Source organism: Eubalaena glacialis, chromosome 2 (assembly GCF_028564815.1).
Source record: "Eubalaena glacialis isolate mEubGla1 chromosome 2, mEubGla1.1.hap2.+ XY, whole genome shotgun sequence".
NCBI lineage: Eukaryota > Metazoa > Chordata > Mammalia > Artiodactyla > Balaenidae > Eubalaena > Eubalaena glacialis.
Genome location: NC_083717.1, coordinates 16249140 through 16274294, shown reverse-complemented (window position 1 = coordinate 16274294; position 25155 = coordinate 16249140). Strand labels below are relative to the sequence as shown.

Genomic DNA, 25155 nt, shown 5'->3' with positions numbered 1-25155 from the left:
AGGCTTCAAAGTATAAGCTTTGGTGTCAAACAACTAAAAGCATGGATATTCCATTTACTAAAATTTACCATAGGTGAGTTGCTTAGTGCTAAAGTTTCAAAAAGAAAATCTTTTGGGGATAATTAACGCTTGCTGTGTAGGGTATTTGTGAAAACAAATGGTAATATATGCAAAATACTTGACACATACTTGGAGCTCAGTGGGAACACATCTATTATTACTTTTATTAAAGATAATAGAATTGTGATGTTAGGGAACTTGTCAAAACTTTAGGTGTTTTCTGACCAAGAATTATTTTGTCCTCCCATCTGTTATGAAAATGTGTCTGCATTAAGAGGAATACCTGGAAATATGTTTTAAATTAGTTGTATTAATTTATCCCCCAAACTAAGATAGGCTGATACTATGATTCTTATTTCAGGAAAAGAAAATTTAAACACATAAAAGCTAATTTCTTGAAAGCACAAATCAAGTTGTTAGAACTTCTGGTGTATGGCCCAGTCCACTGAAACTTTTGTTTTTTCCTCACTAATTTGGTGAAAAAGCTAGGAAAGGTGCTTAGGAAGCTTACCCCAAATCCCGACTTTCTCTAGAAGTCGTACTTTGTGATAAATGTAGGAACTTAAGTATTTTTCAACTTTTTAGATGTGTATTAAGAAGGGGAAACAAAGCAAAGTTCAAAATATCTAATTTACCTGCAATGCAAAGTGGCTAGGGATTTTTTTTTTTTTTTTGAGAAACTGTTAAACTAGCATAATAGAATGAATTCTAAGGTGCTGACCTCAAGCTCTTCAGGTGTCTAGAATTAATTTAAATACCATCCTTTCAAATTTTTTTTAACCATCTTGGCGGGTGAATCTTTTTCATCTTGGCAGGTGAACTGGTTACTCTCTGAAAAGCTGTAGAGTTTCACCCTGTGTCATTAAATGCAGTGGAGATGGCCAACCAGGGTGGAATGTGCCAGGCTTGGAGACAGAAGAGTGTAGAAGGGCAATGCCTCACACAGCACATGGAACACTTTGTGAGGTTGGAAAAAGTAAAACTACTCTGATGATCAGGAAACATTCTTTACGAAGTGGAGTGACAGTTCTGACTGCCTAAGTTGATTGGCTAACAGAGTCAGTGTTTCCCTGCTTGCTTCCCCTTCATTTCTCCTTACCAGTTTTCTTTTCGTGCATAACAGCAAATCATCTCAGGTGTGGCTTTGAGTCTGGTTTCTGTGGCTGGGAGCCACTTCTCACAGAAGAAGATTCACACTGGGAATTCGTGAAAAGATTGGCGAGTGTAGACCACCATCTTCCTGATGCTGAGAACACAACAAACACAAATCATGGTAGGACATTTTCCTCTTTTTTTTTTCTTCCCCCCCAAAATTGTTGTCTTTCTTTCCTGTTGTGGAATGATGATACTATGTATTTTCATTTCTATATATAGACTTTATAAATGGAACTCTGGTTTGTCTTGCTTTAAATTGTCCTGATCAACTTAATAATTTGTGCTTAATTGAGTTTCCTGAAAGGAGCATTGTTTTAATAACAAAACTTTTTGTTACACTTTTTAAAAGGTTGGATTGAAGGCATGAAGAGAGGAAAAGTCTTCTGGTAATTTTCTCTAGTTGTCTTGAATCATGTACAGTAGGGTTGTCTTCTTTTTAGAGCAATCCAAATTTCATAAAACAGAAAGAAAAATAGTTTAATCCTTTTTCTAAGAACAGAGAACAGAGAGTTAGCACTATCTTTAAAATAAATCTACAAATACTTGAATGCAATGTAATCACTCTTATGGCTTTTTTGTAATAAACAATCTTACTTCTTCCCCATATATACTTTTTTTTTCCTTTTTTCTCATTTGTATATTTATTCTTTTTTTTTTTTAAACATCTGTATTGGAGTATAATTGCTTTACAATGGTGTGTTAGTTTCTGCTTTATAACAAAGTGAATCAGTTATACATATACATATGTTCCCATATCTCTTCCCTCTTGCGTCTCCCTCCCTCCCACCCTCCCTATCCCACCCCTCTAGGTGGTCACAAAGCACCGAGCTGATCTCCCTGTGCTATGCGGCTGCTTCCCACTAGCTATCTATTTTACGTTTGGTAGTGTATATATGTCCATGCCACTCTCTCACTTTGTCACAGCTTACCCTTCCCCCTCCCCATATCCTCAAGTCCATTCTCTAGTAGGTCTGTGTCTTTATTCCCATCTTGCCCCTAGGTTCTTCAGGACCTTTTTTTTCTTAGATTCCATATATATGTGTTAGCATATGGTATTTGTTTTTCTCTTTCTGACTTACTTCACTCTGTATGACAGACTCTAGGTCCATCCACCTCATTACAAATAACTCAATTTCGTTTCTTTTTATGGCTGAGTAATATTCCATTGTATATATGTGCCACATCTTCTTTATCCATTCATCTGTTCCCACTACTGGGCATATACCCTGAGAAAACCATAATTCAAAAAGAGTCATGTACCAAAATGTTCATTGCAGCTCTATGTACAATAGCCAGGACATGGAAGCAACCTAAGTGCCCATGTATATTTTTAATCAGCAGTACAATTTTTACATATCCCCTTAAAATAGAGCAACCATAACTACATATGGCATTCCAATAAGGGTTTTTGAAGCTCCAAGGAAAACAGAAGGGTTTTGTTCTGTTTTTGTTTTGTTTGGATAACATCACAAAGGTACATTAGTATCATATTAACTTAATAATAAGACAACTGTACTGTAGATCCTCTTTAAGCTTGTATAACCCCACTGGACATTATTATATTTGTTTCTCCTTTGAGATTTCCAAAGAAGTATGTGAAAACTAACAGTGTTGACTGTGTCTTTAGCCACTGGAAATTGGGGTTAGTTGGGAAGGATCTTAGGGGATGGGAGGGAGACTTTGGCTATCCATCCGTTATCTAAAACTATAAATGCAGCTTATTATTTAACAGTGGAGTGAGATCTTAATTTTTGCTTTTGTGCCAATGAGTCTTATTTTTCCCTTAAGATTCTGTGACAGATTGGGTTAAATTTAAAGTTTATGATAGGAAGGAGACTATTAATTATTAGAACTGTATGTATTAATAGTACATTTCCTCCAAGCTCATGTAATGTTTTTTTTTTTTCCTTTCTCAAACCAGTTATTGAGTATATATCATATTACTAGAGTTGGGTGCACACAGATGGAAGGATATTTGGGTTGTTTCTAAATTTTGGTGATTTTGAATATTCTATAAGATTTGCCTACAGGTTTTGTCTGGATATAAGTTTTCATTTAACTTGAGCACTCTTTCCAATTCCTATGTATATTTAACATTTCCACTCTGGTTAGTGAAAAGACGCTACTATTGCTGGCCCTTTGTGACCTTGGGGCAATGTTTCAGCTGCCTCTTTTAGAAGGTTTTCCTCCAGCCTCAGGTAGTTTCCTTATATCCATGCCCTGGTCAGTACTCAGGTGGAAATTTGGGGGGAACTCTCTGGAGATCTCTGGAGCTCTCTCTCTTTGCAGCTCTCCCCTCCTGGAACTCTGCTTTATGAACTATAGCCACTTGAGTCTCCCCCAGGTGCTATCTTTTCAACTTGAGGAGACCACCACACTCCTCCTGGCTTCCCCCTCCCTGAATGGCAGCTGGAAACGCGGCTTAGGCAGTAAGCTGGGGAAATTGTATGGCTTAGTTCATTTGTTTCCCCTCTCAGAGATCATTATCCTGTGGGTCTACATTCCCATTGCCCTACATTTGAAAACTATTATTTAGTATATATTGTTTTGATTTCTTTGCTACTGTTAGACAGAAGACTAAATCTGGTCCCTGATACTCAACCTTGCCTGGAAACAGAAAAAGCCTAATTCTTTTTGTTTTTTTGCTTTATTTCTTTTGTCTGGATATGCCATTATATATCTAGCCATACTCTTATTGAGTGACAATATTATGACAATGCTGCAAAATCCGTACTTGTATGCATTTTCTTATATGGGGAGCTTTTATTCTATGCAGTAAATGACTAAAAGTGAGACTCCTATTTTTTTACCAAAAGATATGTACTTTCCCCTCAAATTTTAATACTTAAAATTCCAGCAGCAAAAAAGAGTGCTTTTTTCTATTTGCCTACCATCAATAGACATTATATTCTCTTAATTTTTAAAAAACTATAGGTATAAAATGATTTTTCCTGTGTAACCTTGATTTGTCTTTCACTGAAAAATGATTTTTCAAATGTTTCTAATTTTTCAATTTATTTAGATCTTTAATTTCTCTAAATATTTGAAGCTTTCAGTGCATAGACTTAAAAATATTTTGCTAGTATTTCCTTAGGTTTTTAATATTTTTGCAGCTACTGTGTCACCTTTTAAAAACTTATTTTTTTTTGGTTGCTGTATATATAAGTGCAATTATATTTTTAAATACTGACCTTGTATTCAATGACCTTGTTAATTTTTTTTATTATAGTTAAGAATTTATAAATGTTTCAAATTTTCTGGGTTCATAATTACTTTGTCTTCAAATAATGACAATTTTACTTCCTTCTTTCTAAATCTTAAGCCTTCTGTTTTTTTCTAGTTTTATCGCCCTAGATAGGACTTCCGGAAAAATGTTAAATAGAGCTTGTGATAGCTGCTGTACTTGTCTTGTTCCTATTTAGGGGAAAAGCTGTCAGTAATTCAGCCTTGAATGCTGTAGTTCCTAAAAGGTTGTTTTGTTTCAGATAAAGATGTTTCCAAGCATAGCACAAGGAGATCAGCTCAGTGCTTTGTGTCCACCTAGAGGGCTGGGATAGGGAGGCTGGGAGGGAGATGCAAGAGAGAGGAGATATGGGCATATATGTATAGCTGATTCACTTTGTTATACAGCAGAAACTAACACACCATTGTAAAGCAATTATACTCCAATAAAGATGTTAAAAGAAAAAAAAGATGTTTCCTTCTATTCATAGTGTGTTAAGTTTATATATATATATATACACACACACACACACATATATGTTAGCATGTTAAAACTTGTCACATGCTTTTTTCAGCATATGTTGTGATAATCATATGATCATGGTATTATCCTTTTTGTTTCTAATAAAATGAATGATTTTTCAAATATTAAACCATCCTTGCATTCCTGATCCAAACCTCCTTTCGTTGGTTTTATTTATGATTTCTTTCTTCCTTCTTAATGGTAATATTTGTGATATTTTTACCTAAATTCATTATAAAGTCATTATAAATGTTCTCACAGCATGTAAGGAGTCCCTTCCGGGCCATTGTATTAAGGGGGTGCATCCTTTGCAAAAGGTGAGGTTGAGGCTGGCCTGGAAAGCTTATCATGGGGAGACTGACCCCTCCATTCTTTTTTATTTTATTTTTTTTAATTTTTGAACTTTATTTTATTTATTTTTTTATACAGCAGGTTCTTATTAGTCATCAATTTTATACACATCAGTGTATACATGTCAATCCCAATCACCCAATTCAGCACACCGCCATCCCCACCCCCCCGCGGCATTCCCCCCTTGGTGTCCATACGTTTGTTCTCTACATCTGTGTCTCAAATTCTGCCCTACAAACCGGTTCATCTGTACCATTTTTCTAGGTTCCACATACATGGGTTAATATACGATATTTGTTTTTCTCTTTCTGACTTACTTCACTCTGTATGACAGTCTCTAGATCCATCCACATCTCAACAAATGACCCAATTTCGTTCCTTTTTATGGCTGAGTAATATTCCATTGTATATATATACCACAACTTCTTTATCCATTCATCTGTCGATGGGCATTTAGGTTGCTTCCATGACCTGGCTATTGTAAATAGTGCTGCAATGAACATTGGGGTGCATGCGTCTTTTTGAATTATGGTTTTCTCTGGGTATATGCCCAGTAGTGGGATTGCTGGATCATATGGTAATTCTATTTTTAGTTTTTTAAGGAACCTCCATACTGTTCTCCATAGTGGCTGTATCAATTTACATTCCCAGCAACAGTGCAAGAGGGTTCCCTTTTCTCCACACCCTCTCCAGCATTTGTTGTTTGTAGATTTTTTGATGATGCCCATTCTAACTGGTGTGAGGTGATACCTCATTGTAGTTTTGATTTGCATTTCTCTAAGAATTAGTGATGTTGAGCAGCTTTTCATGTGCTTCTTGGCCATCTGTATGTCTTCTTTGGAGAAATGTCTATTTAGGTCTTCTGCCCATTTTTGGATTGGGTTGTTTGTTTCTTTAATATTGAGCTGCATGAGCTGTTTATATATTTTGGAGATTAATCCTTTGTCCGTTGATTCATTTGCAAATATTTTCTCCCATTCTGAGGGTTGTCTTTTTGTCTTGTTTATGGTTTCCTTTGCTGTGCAAAAGCTTTGAAGTTTCATTAGGTCCCATTTGTTTATTTTTGTTTTTATTTCCATTACTCTAGGAGATGGATCAAAAAAGATCTTGCTGTGATTTATGTCAAAGAGTGTTCTTCCTATGTTTTCCTCTAAGAGTCTTATAGTGTCCGGTCTTACACTTAGGTCTCGAATCCATTTTGAGTTTATTTTTGTGTATGGTGTTAGGTAGTGTTCTAATTTCATTCTTTTACATGTAGCTTTCCAGTTTTCCCAGCACCACTTGTTGAAGAGACTGTCTTTTCTCCATTGTATATCCTTGCCTCCTTTGTCATAGATTAATTGACCATAGGTGTGTGGGTTTATCTCTGGGCTTTCGATCTTGTTCCATTGATCTATGTTTCTGTTTTTGTGCAAGCACCATATTGTCTTGATTACTGTAGCTTTGTAGTATAGTCTGAAGTCAGGGAGTCTGATTCCTCCAGCTCCGTTTTTTTTCCTCAAGACTGCTTTGGTTATGCGGGGTCTTTTGTGTCGCCACACAAATTTTAAGATTTTTTGTTCTAGTTCCGTAAAAATTGCCATTGGTAATTTGATAGGGATTGCACTGCATCTGTAGATTGCTTTGGGTAGTATAGTTATTTTCATAATATTGATTCTTCCAATCCAAGAACATGGCATATCTCTCCATTTGTTGATATCATCTTTAGTTTCCTTTATCAGTGTCTTATAGTTTTCTGCATACAGGTCTTTTGTCTCCCTAGGTAGGTTTATTCCTAGGTATTTTATTCTTTTTGTTGCAATGGTAAATGGGAGTGTTTCCTTCATTCTCTTTCAGATTTTTCATCATTAGTGTATAGGAATGCAAGCGATTTCTTTGCATCAATTTTGTATCCTGCAACTTTACCAAATTCATTGATTAGCTCTAGTAGTTTTCTGGTAGCATCTTTAGGATTCTCTGTGTATAGTATCATGTCATCTGCAAACAGTGACAGTTTTACTTCTTCTTTCCAATTTGTATTCCTTTTATTTCTTTTTCTGCTCTGATTGCCGTGGCTAGGACTTCCAAAACTATGTTGAATAATAGTGGTGAGAGTGGACATCCTTGTCTCGTTTGGCTAAAACTTCCAAAACTATGTTGAATAATAGTGGTGAGAGTGGACATCCTTGTCTCGTTCCTGATCTTAGAGGAAATGCTTTCAGTTTTTCACCATTAAGGATGGTGTTTGCTGTGGGTTTGTCATATATGGCCTTTATTATGTTGAGGTAGGTTCCCTCTATGCCCACTTTCTAGAGAGTTTTTATCATAAATGGGTGTTGAATTTTGTTGAAAGCTTTTTCGGCATCTATTGAGATGATCATATGGTTTTTATTCTTCAATTTGTTAATATGCTGTATCACATTGATTGATTTGCGTATATTGAAGAATCCTTGCATCCCTAGGATAAATCCCACTTGATCATGGTGCATGACCTTTTCAATGTGTTGTTGGATTCTGTTTGCTAGTATTTTGTTGAGGATTTTTGCATCTATATTTATCAGTGATATTGGTCTGTAATTTTTTTTGTGTGTAGGATCTTTGTCTGGTTTTGGTATCAGGGTGATGGTGGCCTCACTGAATGAGTTTGGGAGTGTTCCTTCCTCTGCAATTTTTTGGAAGAGTTTGAGAAGGATGGGTGTTAACTCTTCTCTAAATGTTTGATAGATTTCACCTGTGAAGCCATCTGGCCCTGGACTTTTGTTTGTTGGAAGATTTTTAATCACAGTGTCAATTTCATTTCCTGTGATTGGTCTGTTCATATTTTCTATTTCTTCCTGGTTCAGTCTTGGAAGGGTATACCTTTCTAAGAATTTGTCCATTTCTTCCAGGTTGTCCATTTTATTGGCATAGAGTTGCTTGTAGTAGTCTCTTAGGATGCTTTGTATTTCTGCGGTGTCTGTTGTAACTTCTCCTTTTTCATTTCTAATTCTATTGATTTGAGTCCTCTCTCTCTTTTTCTTGATGAGTCTGGCTAATGGTTTATCAATTTTGTTTATCTGCTCAAAGAACCAGCTTTTAGTTTTATCGATCTTTGGTATTGTTCTCTTTGTTTCTATTTCATTTATTTCTGCTCTGATCTTGATGATTTCTTTCCTTCTGCTAACTTTGGGTTTTGTTGTTCTTCTTTCTCTAGTTCCTTTAGGTGTAAGGTTAGATTGTTTATTTGAGATTTTTCTTGTTTCTTGAGGTAGGCTTGTATAGCTATAAACTTCCCTCTTAGAACTGCTTTTGCTGCATCCCATAGGTTTTGGATCGTCGTGTTTTCATTGTCATTTGTCTCTAGGTATTTTTTGATTTCCTCTTTGATTTCTTCAGTGATCTCTTGGTTATTTAGTAACGTATTGTTTAGCCTCCATGTGTTTGTGTTTTTTACGTTTTTTTCCTTGTAATTCATTTCTAATCTCATAGCGTTGTGGTCAGAAAAGATGCTTGATATGATTTCAATTTTCTTAAATTTACTGAAGCTTGATTTGTGACCCAAGATGTGATCTATCCTGGAGAATGTTCCGTGTGCACTTGAGAAGAAAGTGTAATCTGCTGTTTTTGGATGGAATGTCCTATAAATATCAATTAAATCTATCTGGTCTATTGTGTCATTTAAAGCTTCTGTTTCCTTATTTATTTTCATTTTGGATGATCTGTCCATTGGTGTAAGTGAGGTGTTAAAGTCCCCCACTATTATTGTGTTACTGTCGATTTCCTCTTTTATAGCTGTTAGCAGTTGCATAATGTATTGAGGTGCTCCTATGTTGGGTGCATATATATTTATAATTGTTATATCTTCTTGGATTGAACCCTTGATCATTACGTAGTGTCCTTCCTTGTCTCTTGTAACATTCTTTATTTTAAAGCCTATTTTATCTGATATGAGTATTGCTACTCCAGCTTTCTTTTAACATCTATTTTATCTGATATGAGTATTGCTACTCCAGCTTTCTTTTGATTTCCATTTGCATGGAATATCTTTTTCCATCCCCTCACTTTCAGTCTGTATGTGTCCCTAGGTCTTAAGTGCATCTCTTGTAGACAGCATATATATAGGTCTTGTTTTTGTATCCATTCAGCAAGCCTGTGTCTTTTGGTTGGAGCATTTAATCCATTCATGTTTAAGGTAATTATCGACATATATGTTCTTGTGACCATTTTCTGAATTGTTTTGGGTTTGTTTTTATAGGTCCTTTTCTTCTCTTGTGTTTCCCACTTAGAGAAGTTCCTTTAGCATTTGTTGTAGAGCTGGTTTGGTGGTGCTGAATTCTCTTAGCTTTTTCTTGTCTGTAAAACTTTTGATTTCTCCATCAAATCTGAATGAGATCCTTGCCAGGTAGAGTAATCTTGGTTGTAGGTTCTTCCCTTTCAACACTTTAAGTATATCATGACACTCCCTTCTGGCTTGTAGAGTTTCTTCTGAGAAATCAGCTGGTAACCTTATGGGAGTTCCCTTGTATGTTATTTGTCATTTTTCCCTTGCTGCTTTCAGTAATTTTTCTTTGTCTTTAATTTTTGCCAGTTTGATTACTACGTGTCTCGGCGTGTTTCTCCTTGGGTTTATCTTGTATGGGACTCTCTGCGCTCCCTGGACTTGGGTGGCTATTTCCTTTCCCATGTTCGGGAAGTTTTCGACTATAATCTCTTCAAATATTTTCTCTGGTCCTTTCTCTCTCTCTTCTCCTTCTGGGACCCCTATAATGCGAATGTTGTTGCGTTTAATGTTGTCTCAGAGGTCTCTTGGGCTGTCTTCATTTCTTTTCATTCTTTTTTCTTTATTCTGTTCTGCAGCAGTGAATTCCACCATTCTGTCTTCCAGGTCACTTATCCGTTCTTCTGCCTCAGTTATTCTGCTATTGATTCCTTCTAGTGTAGTTTTCATTTCAGTTATTGTATTGTTAATCTCTGTTTGTTTGTTCTTTAGTTCTTCTAGGTCTTTGTTAAACATTTCTTGCATCTTCTTGATCTTTGCCTCCATTCTTTTTCTGAGGTCCTGGATCATCTTCACTATCATTATTCTGAATTCTTTTTCTGGAAGGTTGCCTATCTCCACTTCATTTAGTTGTTTTTCTGGGGTTTTATCTTGTTCCTTCATCTGGTACATAGCCCTCTGCCTTTTCATCTTGTCTGTCTTTCTGTGAATGTGGTTTTTGTTCCACAGGCTGAAGGATTGTAGTTCTTCTTGCTTCTGCTCTCTGCTTCTGGTGGTTGAGGCTATCTAAGAGGCTTGTGTAAGTTTCCTGATGGGAGGGACTGGTGGTGGGTAGAGCTGACTGTTACTCTGATGGGCGGAGCTCAGTAAAACTTTAATCTGCTTGACTGCTGATGGGTGGGGCTGGGTTCCCTCCCTGTTGGTTGTTTGGCCTGAGTCAACCCAACACCGGATCCTACCTGGGCTCTTTGATGGGGCTAATGAGAGACTCTGGGAGGGCTCACACCAAGGAGTACTTCCAGAACTTCTGCTGCCAGTGTCCTTGTCCCCACGGTGAGCCACAGCCACCCCCCTGCCTCTGCAGGAGACCCTCCAACACTAGCAGGTAGGTCTGGTTCAGTCTCCCCTGGGGTCACTGCTCCTTCCCCTGGGTCCCGATGCACACACTGCTTTGTGTGTGCCCTCCAAGAGTGGAGTCTCTGTTTCCCCCAGTCCTGTCGAAGTCTTGCAATCAAATCTCACTAGGCTTCAAAGTCTGATTCTCTAGGAATTCCTCTTCCTGTTGCCGGACCCCCAGGTTGGGAAGCCTGACGTGGGGCTCAGAACCTTCACTCCAGTGGGTGGACTTCTGTGGTATAAGTGTTCTCCAGTCTGTGAGTCACCCACCCAGCAGTTATGGGATTTGATTTTACTGTGATTGTGCCCCTCCTACCGTCTCATTGCGGTTTCTCCTTTGTCTTTGGATGTGGGGTATCTTTTTTTGTGAGTTCCAGTGTCTTCCTGTCGATGATTGTGCAGCAGCTAGTTGTGATTCAGGTGTTCTCACAGGAGGGAGTGAGAGCATGTCCTTCTACTCTGCCATCTTGGTTCCTCCTCACTATACACCTGGTGGTGCAGTGGACAAGAATCTACCTGCCAATGCAGGGGACATGGGTTCAATCCCTGGTCCGGGAAGATCCCATATGCAGCGGAGCAACCAAGCCACAACCACTGAGCCTGTGCTCTAGAGCCCACATGCCACAACTACTGAAGCCCATGCGCCCAGAGCCCATGCTCTGCAGCAAGAGAAGCCACCACAACAAGAAGGCCGCACACCGCAACGAAGAGCAGCCCCCGCCCGCCACAAGTAGAGAAAGCCTGCGCACAGCAACGAAGACCCAACACAGCCAAAAATCACCCGTCCATTCTTTATTTTTATACTGTGCTGGTCAGCTAGCCCATCTGGGGTGCATGGGTGTACAAGAGTTTTACAATGAACAGTTCAGATTAACAGGAACAGTCTCTTTGGCATACTGTAATTCCACAGGTCTCTTAAGTCAGTGTGTTCTGTGGAGCAGGCTTGCAAGAAAATAAATCCAGAGACGTATTCCTAGAAGTACATGGGTCTGGGGTCAGAATTCAGTATCTTTAGGCCTAACCTGCATATATAAACTTTAAGTCAATATTATCTGTTTTTCAAATATTTGGTTAAAATTCTCTCAGGATTACATTTAGCGTCCACATCAGTTTTTACTAACATAATATTTTCATAATATCATCTTTCCATCTAATAACATGTTATCTCTTTTCATTTAATCAGAAGGCTTATAGTTTTCCATGGAGTTTTATAATGTTCTTCATATAAGTCCTGTCCCATTCTTGTTAAATTTATTCCTACGTATTTTGTATTATTGTTGTTAACTGTGAGTAGAATATTTCTTACCACTCTATACCCCATGTCTTACTGCTAAAATAAATAAAAATGACTTAAAAGTATTTCTCTGTTTCTATTTACCTTACTAAATTCTTTTATTCATACTTGTCTTTATTAAAAGATAGCATCTGTTGGGGTTTCTATTTTTACAATTATATTATTGGCAATACTTGTGGAACTCTATCTCTACTTTTCTGTTGTGTTTACTAGAAATTTTATTCTCTTGACTTCCACATTTACTAGATTTATAAGATAATCCTAGTCCACGATAATTAATATTATCTCATATATCCTCTAATTACTAATGGTGACACAATTCTCTAGGTAGTTTCTCATTTTAATTAAAATAGTTTTGTTGTTTACCATTGAAAATGTTATTTATTTTGTGTTTGGTCATTAATCTTTATTATTTGTTTTTTAAAAGTATTTTATTGAGGTTATTTGGAATGGCTGACTGTTTTTCACAGTCTTTTCAATATTTGTTGATATGAATGTATGATTTTACTCTTTAATTTGTTGATCTAATTGACTGTTGATAGGTCTGTTAAATCAAACCAAACCTCTATTCTTGGAAAGCTCACTCGTCAGGATACATTATTTTTTGATAAGAATTTCAGATGCAATTGAAACATTTTAATTTGAATTTTGTATGTATGATCATGAGTGATATTGCTCTATTTTTATTCTATTTTCATCATTCTTAACAGAGATATCTGTCATCATAAAATGAGTCAGGGAGCTCTCCATATTTTTCTAAGACCTGAGATATATGCAAGTCATGTGCAAGTATTTATTCTTTAAAAATTAAATAAAATTAAATAATATTCAGCTGTAGGGCCATATGTTCTGGTAGATTTTTTTCCTATCACTTTTCCAGTTACTTTTGTGGCATAATCAATTTGTTCAAACCCTTTGCTTCCTTTAGATTTTGGAGTTTTAGTGTTTATATGTTTCATCCTTCATTAACTGCTTGTTTGAAATCATCCATATTGTTTTAAATGACCAGGGGAGTAAGATCTTTGAATGTATGTTAATTTTAGAATTTTAATTATTCTTGACAATATTCAGTTGAGTTTTACTTGAACCTCAAGTAAAGGATTTTTAAGCTGGATTAATTTTTCAAAATCATCTTTTCCTGCTCTACTCTTTTATAGGTGAAATAGAGAATTTAATGAGCTCATATATACTGTTTCTATTACTCTTAGTTTGGATTTTGGGAACAGTGATCTTTATCCTTCCCAGTTGGCTTTGAGATTTAACACCCATATAAACTGGGTTCTGTTTTTCCCACTCAGAGACCACACTGCTGACTTGCAACCTTGGTTGTTTGGTTAAACATGTGGTGGTATCTATAAAGTAATACGTTTTAATTCTGAAATCCTTTTCATTCTGTGCAGTCAGCATTGATCTGTGTCTAAGAAAATCACCTTCTGAATGTGTTTTTTTCATCAAAATAGTTGGCTTTCCAAGTTGCATCACTCTATGATTATCAAAGGGCAGGATCAGGACTTGACATTGTTTAGCATAACCTTCCTTGTAAATTTTCATTATTCAAGGAAGCTACCCCTGACAGCCGTTCAGAATGTGTGATCCTTCGAGCTGCTAAGAGATGTTATCCCCCCCCACCCCCCCACCCCTGTACATTTGCCATGAGCACATCCACTGTAGTTAAAATCTAAAAGCAGTTAATTTGTTAACACTAGATTAGATCTTTAATTAAGCTTTCATCCCCACTAGCACAGACAACAGTGTCAAACATGTAAGCCCCAGGAGAAATCAAACTCATTCTATAGGCTCCTATCCTTCAGTACATCCTGAAGAAACTTACAAGCAAATGTCTCATGGGAATTTTGCAAGGGTATGTTGAATATCTAATTGTAAACTTAGAAGCTTCATTTAATTTGATTTCTAACTGTGAGGTGAGTTAAGCCAATAAACATATTTGTTGAGAGGATTTAGATCAAGAGCTTGTTTTTCATCAGTTGGGTTTTATTTTAGATATTTAATGTTATCCATATGAAAGCACTTTTTTGTTATCTACAGAGCTTAATGGTAAAGAAGTAAAAATGTAATTTTCTTTATCTGATTGACAGTTGAATGTGTGCACGTTAGTGCAAAGAACGACTAAATGTCCAACAGTAGAACTTGTATCCCTATGGCTTTATGTTTGTTTTTGCAGGATCGTTTATTTATTTGGGGGCACATGGATCACCTGCAGTGGCCAAGCTTGGAAGTCCTGTTCTTACAAAATCACTCAATGCCTCTACCCCGTGTCAGGTAACCAATTATTGGAATTTCCATTGGCCATTCTGTAGTTGTAAACTGTTAAGCTTGGGTTACTCTAGCTAGTACATGCCTGCTGTGTTTTACTAATATTTTCACAATGAACTAAGAGATTTATATGAGCTATTTCAACATGAAATGTCATTTTGTTCCAAAAGACATTTGCAGTATATAACTTACACCCTTCTTTTGGGGGGCCTATTCAAAAATATTTCTGTCATTTTGCATTCTTTCCATGTAGTTCTTTCAATAATTTAAAGCTGTGGATACAGGTTGCCCAAACTGCTTGTTATCTTGGCCAACAGTGTTAGCTGAGGAAAATAAAAGCAGTTCAACAAGTTCTACTGAAAGAAAAATGAAAGGATGAATAAAGAAAGATAAATATGTGCAGAAAAAATAATTACATTTCCAAAATTTTATTTTTTCAGTTAGTCCTTCTGGTGCCAGGTAAACACAGACCAAGGGATAAAATACTCAGGTCATTTCCACAGCACAACAGAGAAGAAAGAAGAGGGACTTTGGAGTCAGATGGACCTAGTTCCACCTGGTTCCAATCTCAGTTCTGCCACGAACGATATGCTTCCTTTGAGACTCAGTGTCCACACTGGAAGCATAGTGTTAGCCTGCCTTCTTCACATGGTTGTGAGAATTCAAACGTGATTAAGTAAAGCACCTGGAAAAGTATTTGGCAGGTATTAGGTGTTCAATAAACATAATCTCTTTACTTTCCGTAACATGAATGCCTATCAGATGCTTCTGTTCAGCTTGCCTTGCTTTCCATCCTTTTGAGAGTTCTGACATGTCTCTAAGCCTTTAGGATTTCAGCTTTTTTTTTTTTTCTTGGTTATCAGAAAATAATGAAGGGATCAATAGTGCCACGCACTAAATTCATCGCCTAGAAATGCAGGGTTACAGCACTAACACAGGCATTCCTGATGATAAATTACAGATCATCAGACCTTTATAATTAAAGTATAAATTTAATTATACTATCAGCTTGATATAATTCTCAATGAGTGTGTCCAGAACTCTTAATAGGTTGTCCTTCTCTTTTTTTTTCCGCTTTGGTTTTTGCTGCCCATTTCTCTGTGGGAATTTGGATTAAAGCAACTGCCTGGACTCCACTTCTACCTCACCCAGATGGACTCTAGAGTCTCCCACCTTTGGTTTATTTTAATTAAATCTTATGTGATAGATGTAGGCTTTTTTTTTTTTTTTTTTTGAGAACTCCTGAAGCATTTACTTGCTCTTTAAAAGTACTTTACAGGCTTACTGAACTTTAATTTAAGGTCATATACCAAAGCAGTGCAATTGCTGTTGTTAAATTCGTTAACGACACTGGATAAAAAAGAATAGAATTTGTTAATTCTGCCTCTTTTACAGAAATGTGAACACTAACACTAAAAGCTTATTAAAAATTCTGAGACTCACTGAGAAATCATACAGTTTTCTTCTTTTTAAAGATGATCTACATTTCCCATTGTTGTATGTGGGTAGCCATTAATTTGTGGTCATAGGGATTGACCCACAATTTATGATTGTTTCTACTTGAGGACATTTTTCTCTATTGTGGCTTATATTTGGAGCTTACCTGTGGGAGCTATTGGGGTGGAGCCTCAGTGAAAGCAATGGACAGTTTAGATACTTGGTGGTTTATCTCTCAGAACCAAGTCCTCAACCTTCCAAGGCCTTGGATACTGATTTAGAGGTTTGCCTTGGTTTGTGGAAAAGTAAGAGTATTATAGACTGCCAAAGAAATATTTGTTTTTTCCCTTTTATCTGAATTTGCTTGAATGTTGGTAATCTTTGAGTTAGAGGGAGGGATATTTGGATTACTTTATAGTACTTTCCAGCTTAGAATACTATTAGATTGTTAGAGGTTATTTATAGTCTGAGATACACATGGCCAAAGTTCTCTCCCATAGGAGTAGTCTAAGAATATACTATTACTGTTTTATAAGTTTGTGGTAATGTGGGATTCTTTCTTTCATGAAAGTTACAAAATAAGCTAACACACCAAATTCTTATCTTCTTGAGTAATCAGAAAATCCAGCCGATCTTCCTAATTGGAACATATTGATTGATAATAGTTGTATTCATGGAATAGCGAATGTTCTTTATTATAAAATGGTAAAGTGGGGTGGTGAAATAACCAAAGTTGGGCACTTTGATGTGATTAAAGCCTTCATTTTATGAAATTACATTTTTTTCTCTACATAATCATACCAGGCTAACAGAGTTAAGAATATTTGTTTGAAAGGACTTTAAAGGAATATGAAGCTTTCTTTTGAGTCTTTTTTTCTAACAGCCGCCTTTTAGGGTCTTTTTGCATGAATTACCCTGTACTTTATGTAACCAACACATGGCATCAACATGCAGAATTGTTCCTGTAACTACTCATTGTTCAAGATGTGGACTTTTATTTAAAAGCTTCAAAAGCTCCTTTGGTCACTGGTGGAAATTTGGCATTTTTCCTTGGAATAGCCAGGAGATAGGACAAACAGAACATGTGGGAGCCAGAAGCTACTATTTCTTATTGCTGTTGAAATACTGTTACTGTTTTTTTCTTATTTTAAACTTTTTCTTTTTTTAATTAATTTATTTTATTTTGTTGTTTTTTATTTTTGGCTGCGTTGGGTCTTCGTTGCTGTGAGCTGGCTTTCTCTAGTTGTGGCAACTGGAGGCTGCTCTTCGTTGCGATGCTCGGGCTTCTCATTGCGGTGGCGTCTCTTGTTGTGGAGCATGGGCTCTAGGCACACGAGCTTCAGTAGTTGTGGCACGCGGGCTCAGTAGTTGTGGCTCACGGGCTCTAGAGCGCAGGCTCAGCAGCTGTGGTGGATGGGCTTAGCTGCTCGGCGGCATGTGGGATCCTCCTGGACCAGGGCACGAACCCGTGTCCCCTGCATTGGCAGGCAGATTCTTAACCACTGCGCCACCAGCGAAGCCCTGTTACTGTTTTTAATAAATTAGGAAATGTAAAATCTGAAGGAGATTTATGTGGATATTAATATTTTCTCACTCTCATATTTGAGTTACTGTATAAAAGACATATCTCACTTTTAGGACTTCATAATTAAATACAGCAGGACTGATAACATGAAGCTTCCGCTTTCAGTGCCACTTTGTGTGTTTGTCTTTTGGTTTTTTGTATTCCCCAACTCATTTTGCTATTCTAATCCTCTTTAATCAAAAAATTCATAAAATTAAAAAGAAGTGAATAGAGATACCAGGAAAAAGACAGATGAAACGAAAGATAGGTTGGCTCCAAAAATAAAGTTTTTGAGGGCGAGGCTACATTTTTGAATCTAAGTTTTCCAGCAGCCAATGCAGAGAGAGACATGTGAGAACTCATTTGGCTCAGATTCAAGGAAGTAAAAAACAAAACAAAAATAGTTCTTCTGAGACTTCTTCCCTGCTTGCACACATACCAGTGTAAATGTTCTTTCTCTGATTCAGTGCACACCTATTGCTTCCCTACTCTGTGCTCATCATAGCCCTCAATGCTGGGAATATACTAGGGACAATGTAAACACGTTTGCCATAACAAAATATAGAATTTAGTGAGGCATACTGATAGCAGTTCAGTGTGAAGTGCTACAGAGAGTGATAAAAATATAAAATATAGTATAATATGTAATATTATATGTAAGTATATATAATATATAATGTTAACAATATATAAATTAAACATAAATAAATATATATTATATATAATATATAACATAACACATATATACATATAAACCATATATATAAGTGATAACCCACTTATAACAACTCTCTCAATGAGTTTGAAAAGGCCATATCTCATAATGTTCCCCAAGTAGAGTGATGAGCTCATAGCATAGAGAAATTTAGAAAAAAAAGTAATATGCAATGGGGCTTGGAATGGTGCACTCATGATCTGTTCTCTGATTGTTTTGTTTACTCCAAGGATAGTATTAGAGCATGAGATAGATTCTAGAGGAAGCAATGGTTTATTGGGGAAAGGTTGAGCAGATATTCTCCCCAGTTGTACATTGTCAAAACACATGAAGATTAATCATTTAGATGAGAAAAACAGATTATATTTTATTGAAGATTGCAAACTTTTACTTAAGCTTGTTCAGATAAAAATAGGCACAAACGTGATTATGAATAGGAGTCATAAGAATCACTATGGTAATGATGAGGGGTGTGTGTGTGTGAGAGAGAGATGAATGATCCCCCTCCCCTACACTGACTTATTCCACTTGAGTTTTGAGGAGTTACAGATACCTTGTTTCTTTTCCTTTTTTTTTAAACTTTTTTGTGTTTTACTCTTTTTATTATTCTAGATCTTGAAGATATAACAGGTGTAGCAAATACCAGACAGGGGTCGACATGAAGCAGAGAAGGCAGAGGTAGCTGAGAATTTGGAGAATAACTGAGAAAAGACATGAAAATCTGACCAAAAACTCCCTAATAGGGAAGCAAGTGGAACAAAGACCATAGGAAAGTTGAGGAAAAAAGTAGAAAATTTGAAGAGTTCCAACTGGAGACAGACCAAAATAAAATGAAACAGAAAAGAGAAATAAAGAAGACATTATTTTGAACTTCTAAATAATGTCCTGTTAATGTCCTTTGCAGAATTTAGTCTCAGAGATTTACTAATTAGTAATTACTGATTGTTCCTAATTACATTCTTTTGTAGAACTGGCCATTCCTCTGGGAATATCACAGGGCACTGTAGAAACCAAAGAGCAAGATTAGTTATTCACCTACACTCAGTAACTAGTAGTATAAGTCACCTGGTATGGTGTCCTTTCTTTTTATAGTAAAATGAATGATTCAGTGTGTGTGTGTGTGTGTGTGTGTGTGTGTGTGTGTGTGTGTGTGTGTGTTTTGGCCGCACCAAGTGGCAAGTGGGATCTTAGTTCCCCAACCAGGGATGGAACCCGTGCCTGCTACAGTGGAAGCGTGGAGTCTTAAACGCTGGACCTCCAGGGATGTCCCAGAGTCAATATTTCTAAAAACATACAAATAATATAAAATCAGAGAATACAATTAGAAACAGTAAAGTAATTTGAGCTTCATTTCTTTTCTTTCCAATTTGCAATGAAAGGAACTGCTTTGTTGGAAGTTTTTTAACCACAGGAAATTCTCTTGAATAAAATGATTTACGGTCTTGCATAGTCACCCTATACATACAACCCAAGTTGTGCATATATATACAACTTAGTGAAAACCGAGGAGAAATAAAAGCAAGCCTTTAATAATAACATTTTATGTAACTGCTTTTTAATGAATCAGGCATGAATCAAGGCAATAATTTCCTTTAAAATGAAAAGTAGTAAATAAATTTTAAATGGTTGGTATAATTTTAACATACAGCTCTTTTTAATAGAATTTTCTGTGATGGAAATTTTCCTCTGCTATGTCCACTATGGAAGTCACTAGCTACAAATAGCTATTGAGCACTTAAAATGTGATGAGTGTAACCAAGAAAGTGACTTTTTCATTTTGTTTAATTCATTTACGTGTAAATAGCCACACTGTTTTCATACCTTTGTCATTATACGCATTATACTAAATTGTTCCTTTTCTTTTCACTCTCTCCCATAAAGCTCTGAGGTCCTTAAGGACACTTAATTCCTTGCACATTTTATAACACAGAGCAGGTCTCTCTTTCTGTGTCTCTTTGAAGGTTTATAGACATTTGCTTTAGCAAGAATGCTGATGGTCCCACTCAAACGTCCTTCTTTTCTTCAATACCTATTAACTGAATACCTACTAAATACAAAGTGCCTTGATATGTTCTAAGAGGAATTCACAACGTGCATTGTGATTCTGAGTTTAAGACTTAGTGTTCCACTGCTAGTGTGTATCACAGTGAGAGCCACGGATGTTGGCTAAGTTCCTATCGAAAATCACAGCTGTATTTATAACTTTTGTTCAGTGATTTTACCCTTACCAATATTAAATTTGAAAAGACTCTGGAAAGTTTCTTGGTCTATACCAAACTAAAGAATTCTCCTTAAATCTCTACAATGCAAATTCTGTTTTTAAAAAAGTAAATTAAATATAAGTTCTAAGCTCTTATCTTATTGAATATAGATCCCATTGGTATTTACTCTTAATGCACTATTAAAATAACTTCGCACTGGTGATGTACTGAGTGACAATATGACAGCTTGAAATTCTGAAGGGACTTGCACAGCTCTTGTACAACTAGGTTTAAAGCTCCATTTTGCATATTTACAAGCTTGGAACATGCTGAAACTACAGCAGGGATCTAAAGTTTAATTGCGGTTGAGGAACATACATCCTCCCTTTCCATAGAATTTAATCAAACACTTCTGTTTGACTTTACGTTTCTTGCTTAAAGGCCTGAGTGTAGGTGAGCTTGGTAGTAAATCTAATATGAAATGGACAGTCAGAAAGAATGCTTTGATCAGGTGGTGGCAATTAAGTAGACATTGAAAAAAAAATGTGTAGCACATTGGAACAGAGAATGCTTGATGTTTTGAACAATTTTTTAAAAGAGCATTAAAATTTTTTTTTCAACTTTCATCTCCACTGAAATTGGTACCAACAGTGAAATAAATGGGATAATAAATAAATAATATATGTAATAACATCTGTCCACATAACAAAATAAAAGCCCAATGACAAAGGAAAAAACCAAAACTTTAAAATGTAGTGAAACTGAAAAGGAGTCACTTTGAGTCCAAAGAGAGTGATTTCATTTCTCAGGGGCCTCATCTCTGAATGATACTGTGTTTTTCTTTGAAATCTGCAGCATTAGAACTCTCTATGGCATAATGAGAAGAAGAAAAAATTGCTGTGTGTCTGAACTTGCTTTTGTGGGGTTTTTTGGACATATTTTGTATTGTGTCATCCAACCACTGAGGCAATTAGTTTTCGCCTTGCACAGGGCCCAGTATTTAGTAAATGCTCAGTAAGTATTTGCTGAATAAACGATAGTGCTGAATTCCACATTATAGCTACTGCTATCGGCACCTTAAAATACTCCTCTGTGTTTTCTCCACTACCTAGTTAACCTGTCGATCGTTTAGATTATGTCATCACTGGTGGTGAGTAGGAACCAAAATGATCAAGTCAAGGCTCCCTAGCCTCAAAAAGAACATTTTCTAGTTGGATTAAATTATTGATGAACAGTATTATATAATCTCCCAAGTTTTTTGATAATGTCACAATGGAGAAGGAATTAATGAAAAGTATTCATAGCAGTTTTCTCTTACCTGAGAAATCAAGTTTTTGAGATAACTTTTTCTTGGATTGAGACATCAAGGAGAATGAATAGTAATACATGGTTTTGTAATTTTTGAGTCAGATATAGAATGTGTATCTCCCCAGATTCATAAGAAGCAATAGTGAAGGTCCTGTAAAACTTCCACGACGGTGTGGACAAATATATGTCCTCACACTTGTCTGAGCAGGATGCTAGTGTCCCATTTCTTTAGATGTCTCTATGGCATGTGTTAAAAATATCAGTTAATGTAGCTACCTTGAGCCTTTTTTTTAAGGAGAGAATACAAAGACTGGCAGAAGATGTACTTAGCATTTTCTGGGTCTGCATGTTTGAAGGAGAATTAAGAAGTAGTTTGGGATATTTTTAACTATAGAAGAGCTACTGGACACAGGTAAATGGAATATTTATATCATTCAAACACATTTTTCACCAGGTGCAGTTTTGGTATCGTTTGTCTCAGCATTCACATCTCTCGGTGTTTACAAGAACATCACTGGATGGGGATTTGCGGAAGCAAGGTGATCTAACTGGAATCTCCAAATCTCAGTGGAGACAAGCAAAAATCGATCTGTTGGCGAAGGCTGGAGAATCTACTCTGCCTTTTCAGGTAAGCACGTAAGAAATTAATACAACTGAGCAGAAGATGCTTATTTAATGCTGATCTTTCCAGATAATAATATAATACATATATCCCATAAATGTATCTGATATTAATAAAGCAAACATTCACAATCAGGGATGAGTAGAGAGGTTATCTTGATTAATTGCTCAAGACTTACTTGTGGAAGCATAGCAAAAATGGAGATAAGAATTGAATAGGATGGTGGAGAGAAGAGTAATTTAACGGGAAAATATTTGTTTTCTTAAGTGAGGATGGTGGATTATATGAGGTAGTGAAAAAAATCTGGGCTGAACTCATATTTTAATCCTATTGCCTTATTTTCTGCTGCCCATTAATACTGAGAATTTTATCACACTTTTATGTCATTTACTTGGTTAATAATGAAAGAAGGAAACTGTAGCTTATCAAATGGGTGCACCAGCTTCCACCCTCCTGGACATGACTCCCTTCTAGATGATGTTTGAAAAGAGCTAGTTTAGAAACTAGATTAGATGGTGGAACATAGTGGAACACTCACTGCCTTAGGAGTCACATAGTCTGAGTTCCCACCTCTGCTCACCCCATGGGTTGTTAAGTGATTGTGTACATTACATCTTTGAGCTTCAAATTTTCCAATCTGTGAAAGCCACAGTGATAATAAAAGCAATGCTTGAGAGGAATCTGAATTAAAGAGAATGTAGCTAAAATGGTAGCTATGAACATGAGCTCTGGAGCCTGGGGTTCAAACCCAGGTGTCCAGTCAGAGGGAAGTTGCTTAATCCTTCCGTGCTTCTGATTCTTCCTCTGTAAATGGGGGTGGGGAAGTAAGAACATTGTTGGGGTGTTAGGAGCCTCTGAAAAATAACACACCTCATCTGGTACTCATTTCCAAACTGAGGTAAATACAGAAATCCAACAGAGAGAGCACAAGATATTTTGGAGAAGATGTATTTAAAATAATACCTCACCTCAGAACAAACAGCTCCACCCAGAGAACAGACTGCTAGAGAATACAGGACTCATCCTTTGGGGAAAACCTTTTGCCATGGGTGATTATTATGATGTGTGAGTGTTATTTTATGGGTTGGAATACATGTCCCGCTCTGGTGGAGGACGTTGATAATGGAGGAGGCTATGGACGCCTGGGGGCAGGAGGTGTGTGGGAACCATCTGTACCTTCCTCTCAGTTGTGCAACGAACCTAAAACTGCTCTAAAAGTCTTAATAAAAAAACAAAAGACAAAACCCAGAATGTCCTTTGTTAGAACTGGCTATTTGAGAAATATGATGAGTTGAAGCTTGTGCCATTCTTTCTTGGCCTCATTAACCTACCATCGTTATTGAAGAGTTTCGGCACTGGGTTTTTTTTTTTTTTTTTTTCCTGTTTAATATTTCTTCTTTTGGGGTTTTTGTCTTGCTTTGTTTTGAGGTGCAAATTGAGACTGCTGTTTATTATCTGGGGACATATTAACTAGTTTTTAAATTGACCAGTGGTTTGATGGAATTTTGTAATTTGGTATCCACAGATTGGTGATGTTTTCTGTCTTCACTCCCCTCCGTGCTGGATCAGCACCACGTGTTGGCTTTTCTCTCTCCTACCTGGGGGCTCCCAGTCAGCACCAATCGGCCTCTTCTTCTTTTTTTTTTAATGTATTTTTGTGGCTGCACCATGCAGCATGTGGGATCTTAGTTCCCCGACCAGGGATCGAACCTGTGCCCCCTGCATTGGAAGGGCGGAGTCTTAACCACTGGACTGCCAGGGAATTCCCAGCCTCTGCTTAATTGTGCTGGCTTTTTGAGGGGAGTGAATTGTCCTGGGTTCTTGCTAAGCCTCAGCCGTATTTAATTCAGCCCGAGAAGGTAAGGATTTTAGCGTGCACCTCTGTTCCTTCTTATGTAATCCTGTTACTTGGCCGAAGTACAGGCTTGTTTTAGAAACTACAGTTCAGTGAAAAGAAAAATAAGAACTGTTCTCTCAGATGTCACTATTCAGAAGGCCATTCATTACAAGTCCACAGTCTCTAATCAGCAATTTGGAAAATTAAAATTTGGAAAGCAATAAGCTTTTGAAAAACAAATTTAGAGGCAAAATTTCTCCTGACCTGAACCAGTGTTAGGCAGTTCATTTAGTGATGTGTTTGATGATAAAGTGCTGCCCCCAGTCTCCCTGAGGGTATCAAGTAATATACTTGATACATTTTAGATGAACATCCTCAACTCTGAACTATTCAGATTTCAAAACCCAGCTGGACTCAAAGACTTTGGCGAGGGAATTTGGAGCCTGTGTTAACATTCTGGTATGAATAAGTCCAGATTTTATACACATACACACGCATACAAGATACATAAATACACACAGTCACACACAGATACATATACACGGTTTTATTTAATACATTAATATTACTTAGATATATTATTAAATCTTTCAAACAAATAGAAAATATATAGAGAGTGATTTTCTATTCCATTTCTTGTCCTTTACAGGAAAAACAAATTCTAATAATGTTGTTTTTAACCTGATTTTTCTAAGTCTATTTTCAAAACTATGGAAATATGCATGAGGATTCTAGCTAGGTGCAGTTCTACTTCATTCTTTTATCAATAGCAAATGGAAAAGAGATTATACCCACAAATAGTCAATCTAGCTTTTAAATATTCAAATATTTAAAGTTTATCTTCTTGGAAACAGGCTCCTTTGGCACTTTAAATTTAGTGGACTGAATTATTTAAGGGTGACCTTAGTCATTGCCTGGTCATCAGTTCAATGTGAGTAAACTCTGAACATGTATTTATATGGCGTCATCCTTTATAAACACTGGAAAGGAGAAAGGCATAGGTTTGTATGACCTCTCCGT

At 36.6% G+C, this 25155-nt stretch overlaps 1 protein-coding gene across 1 annotated transcript in view; it reads left to right on the top strand.

Moving 5' to 3' along the window:
- The window catches only part of MALRD1 (MAM and LDL receptor class A domain containing 1), a 607787-nt gene that overhangs the window by 84743 nt on the left and 497889 nt on the right, over positions 1 to 25155 (top strand). Inside the window, exons 12-14 of the mRNA XM_061181405.1 lie at positions 1184 to 1333; positions 14360 to 14457; positions 22131 to 22304. Of these exons, the coding sequence (XP_061037388.1) occupies positions 1184 to 1333; positions 14360 to 14457; positions 22131 to 22304 (422 nt within the window). The remainder of the gene's footprint in view (positions 1 to 1183; positions 1334 to 14359; positions 14458 to 22130; positions 22305 to 25155) is intronic.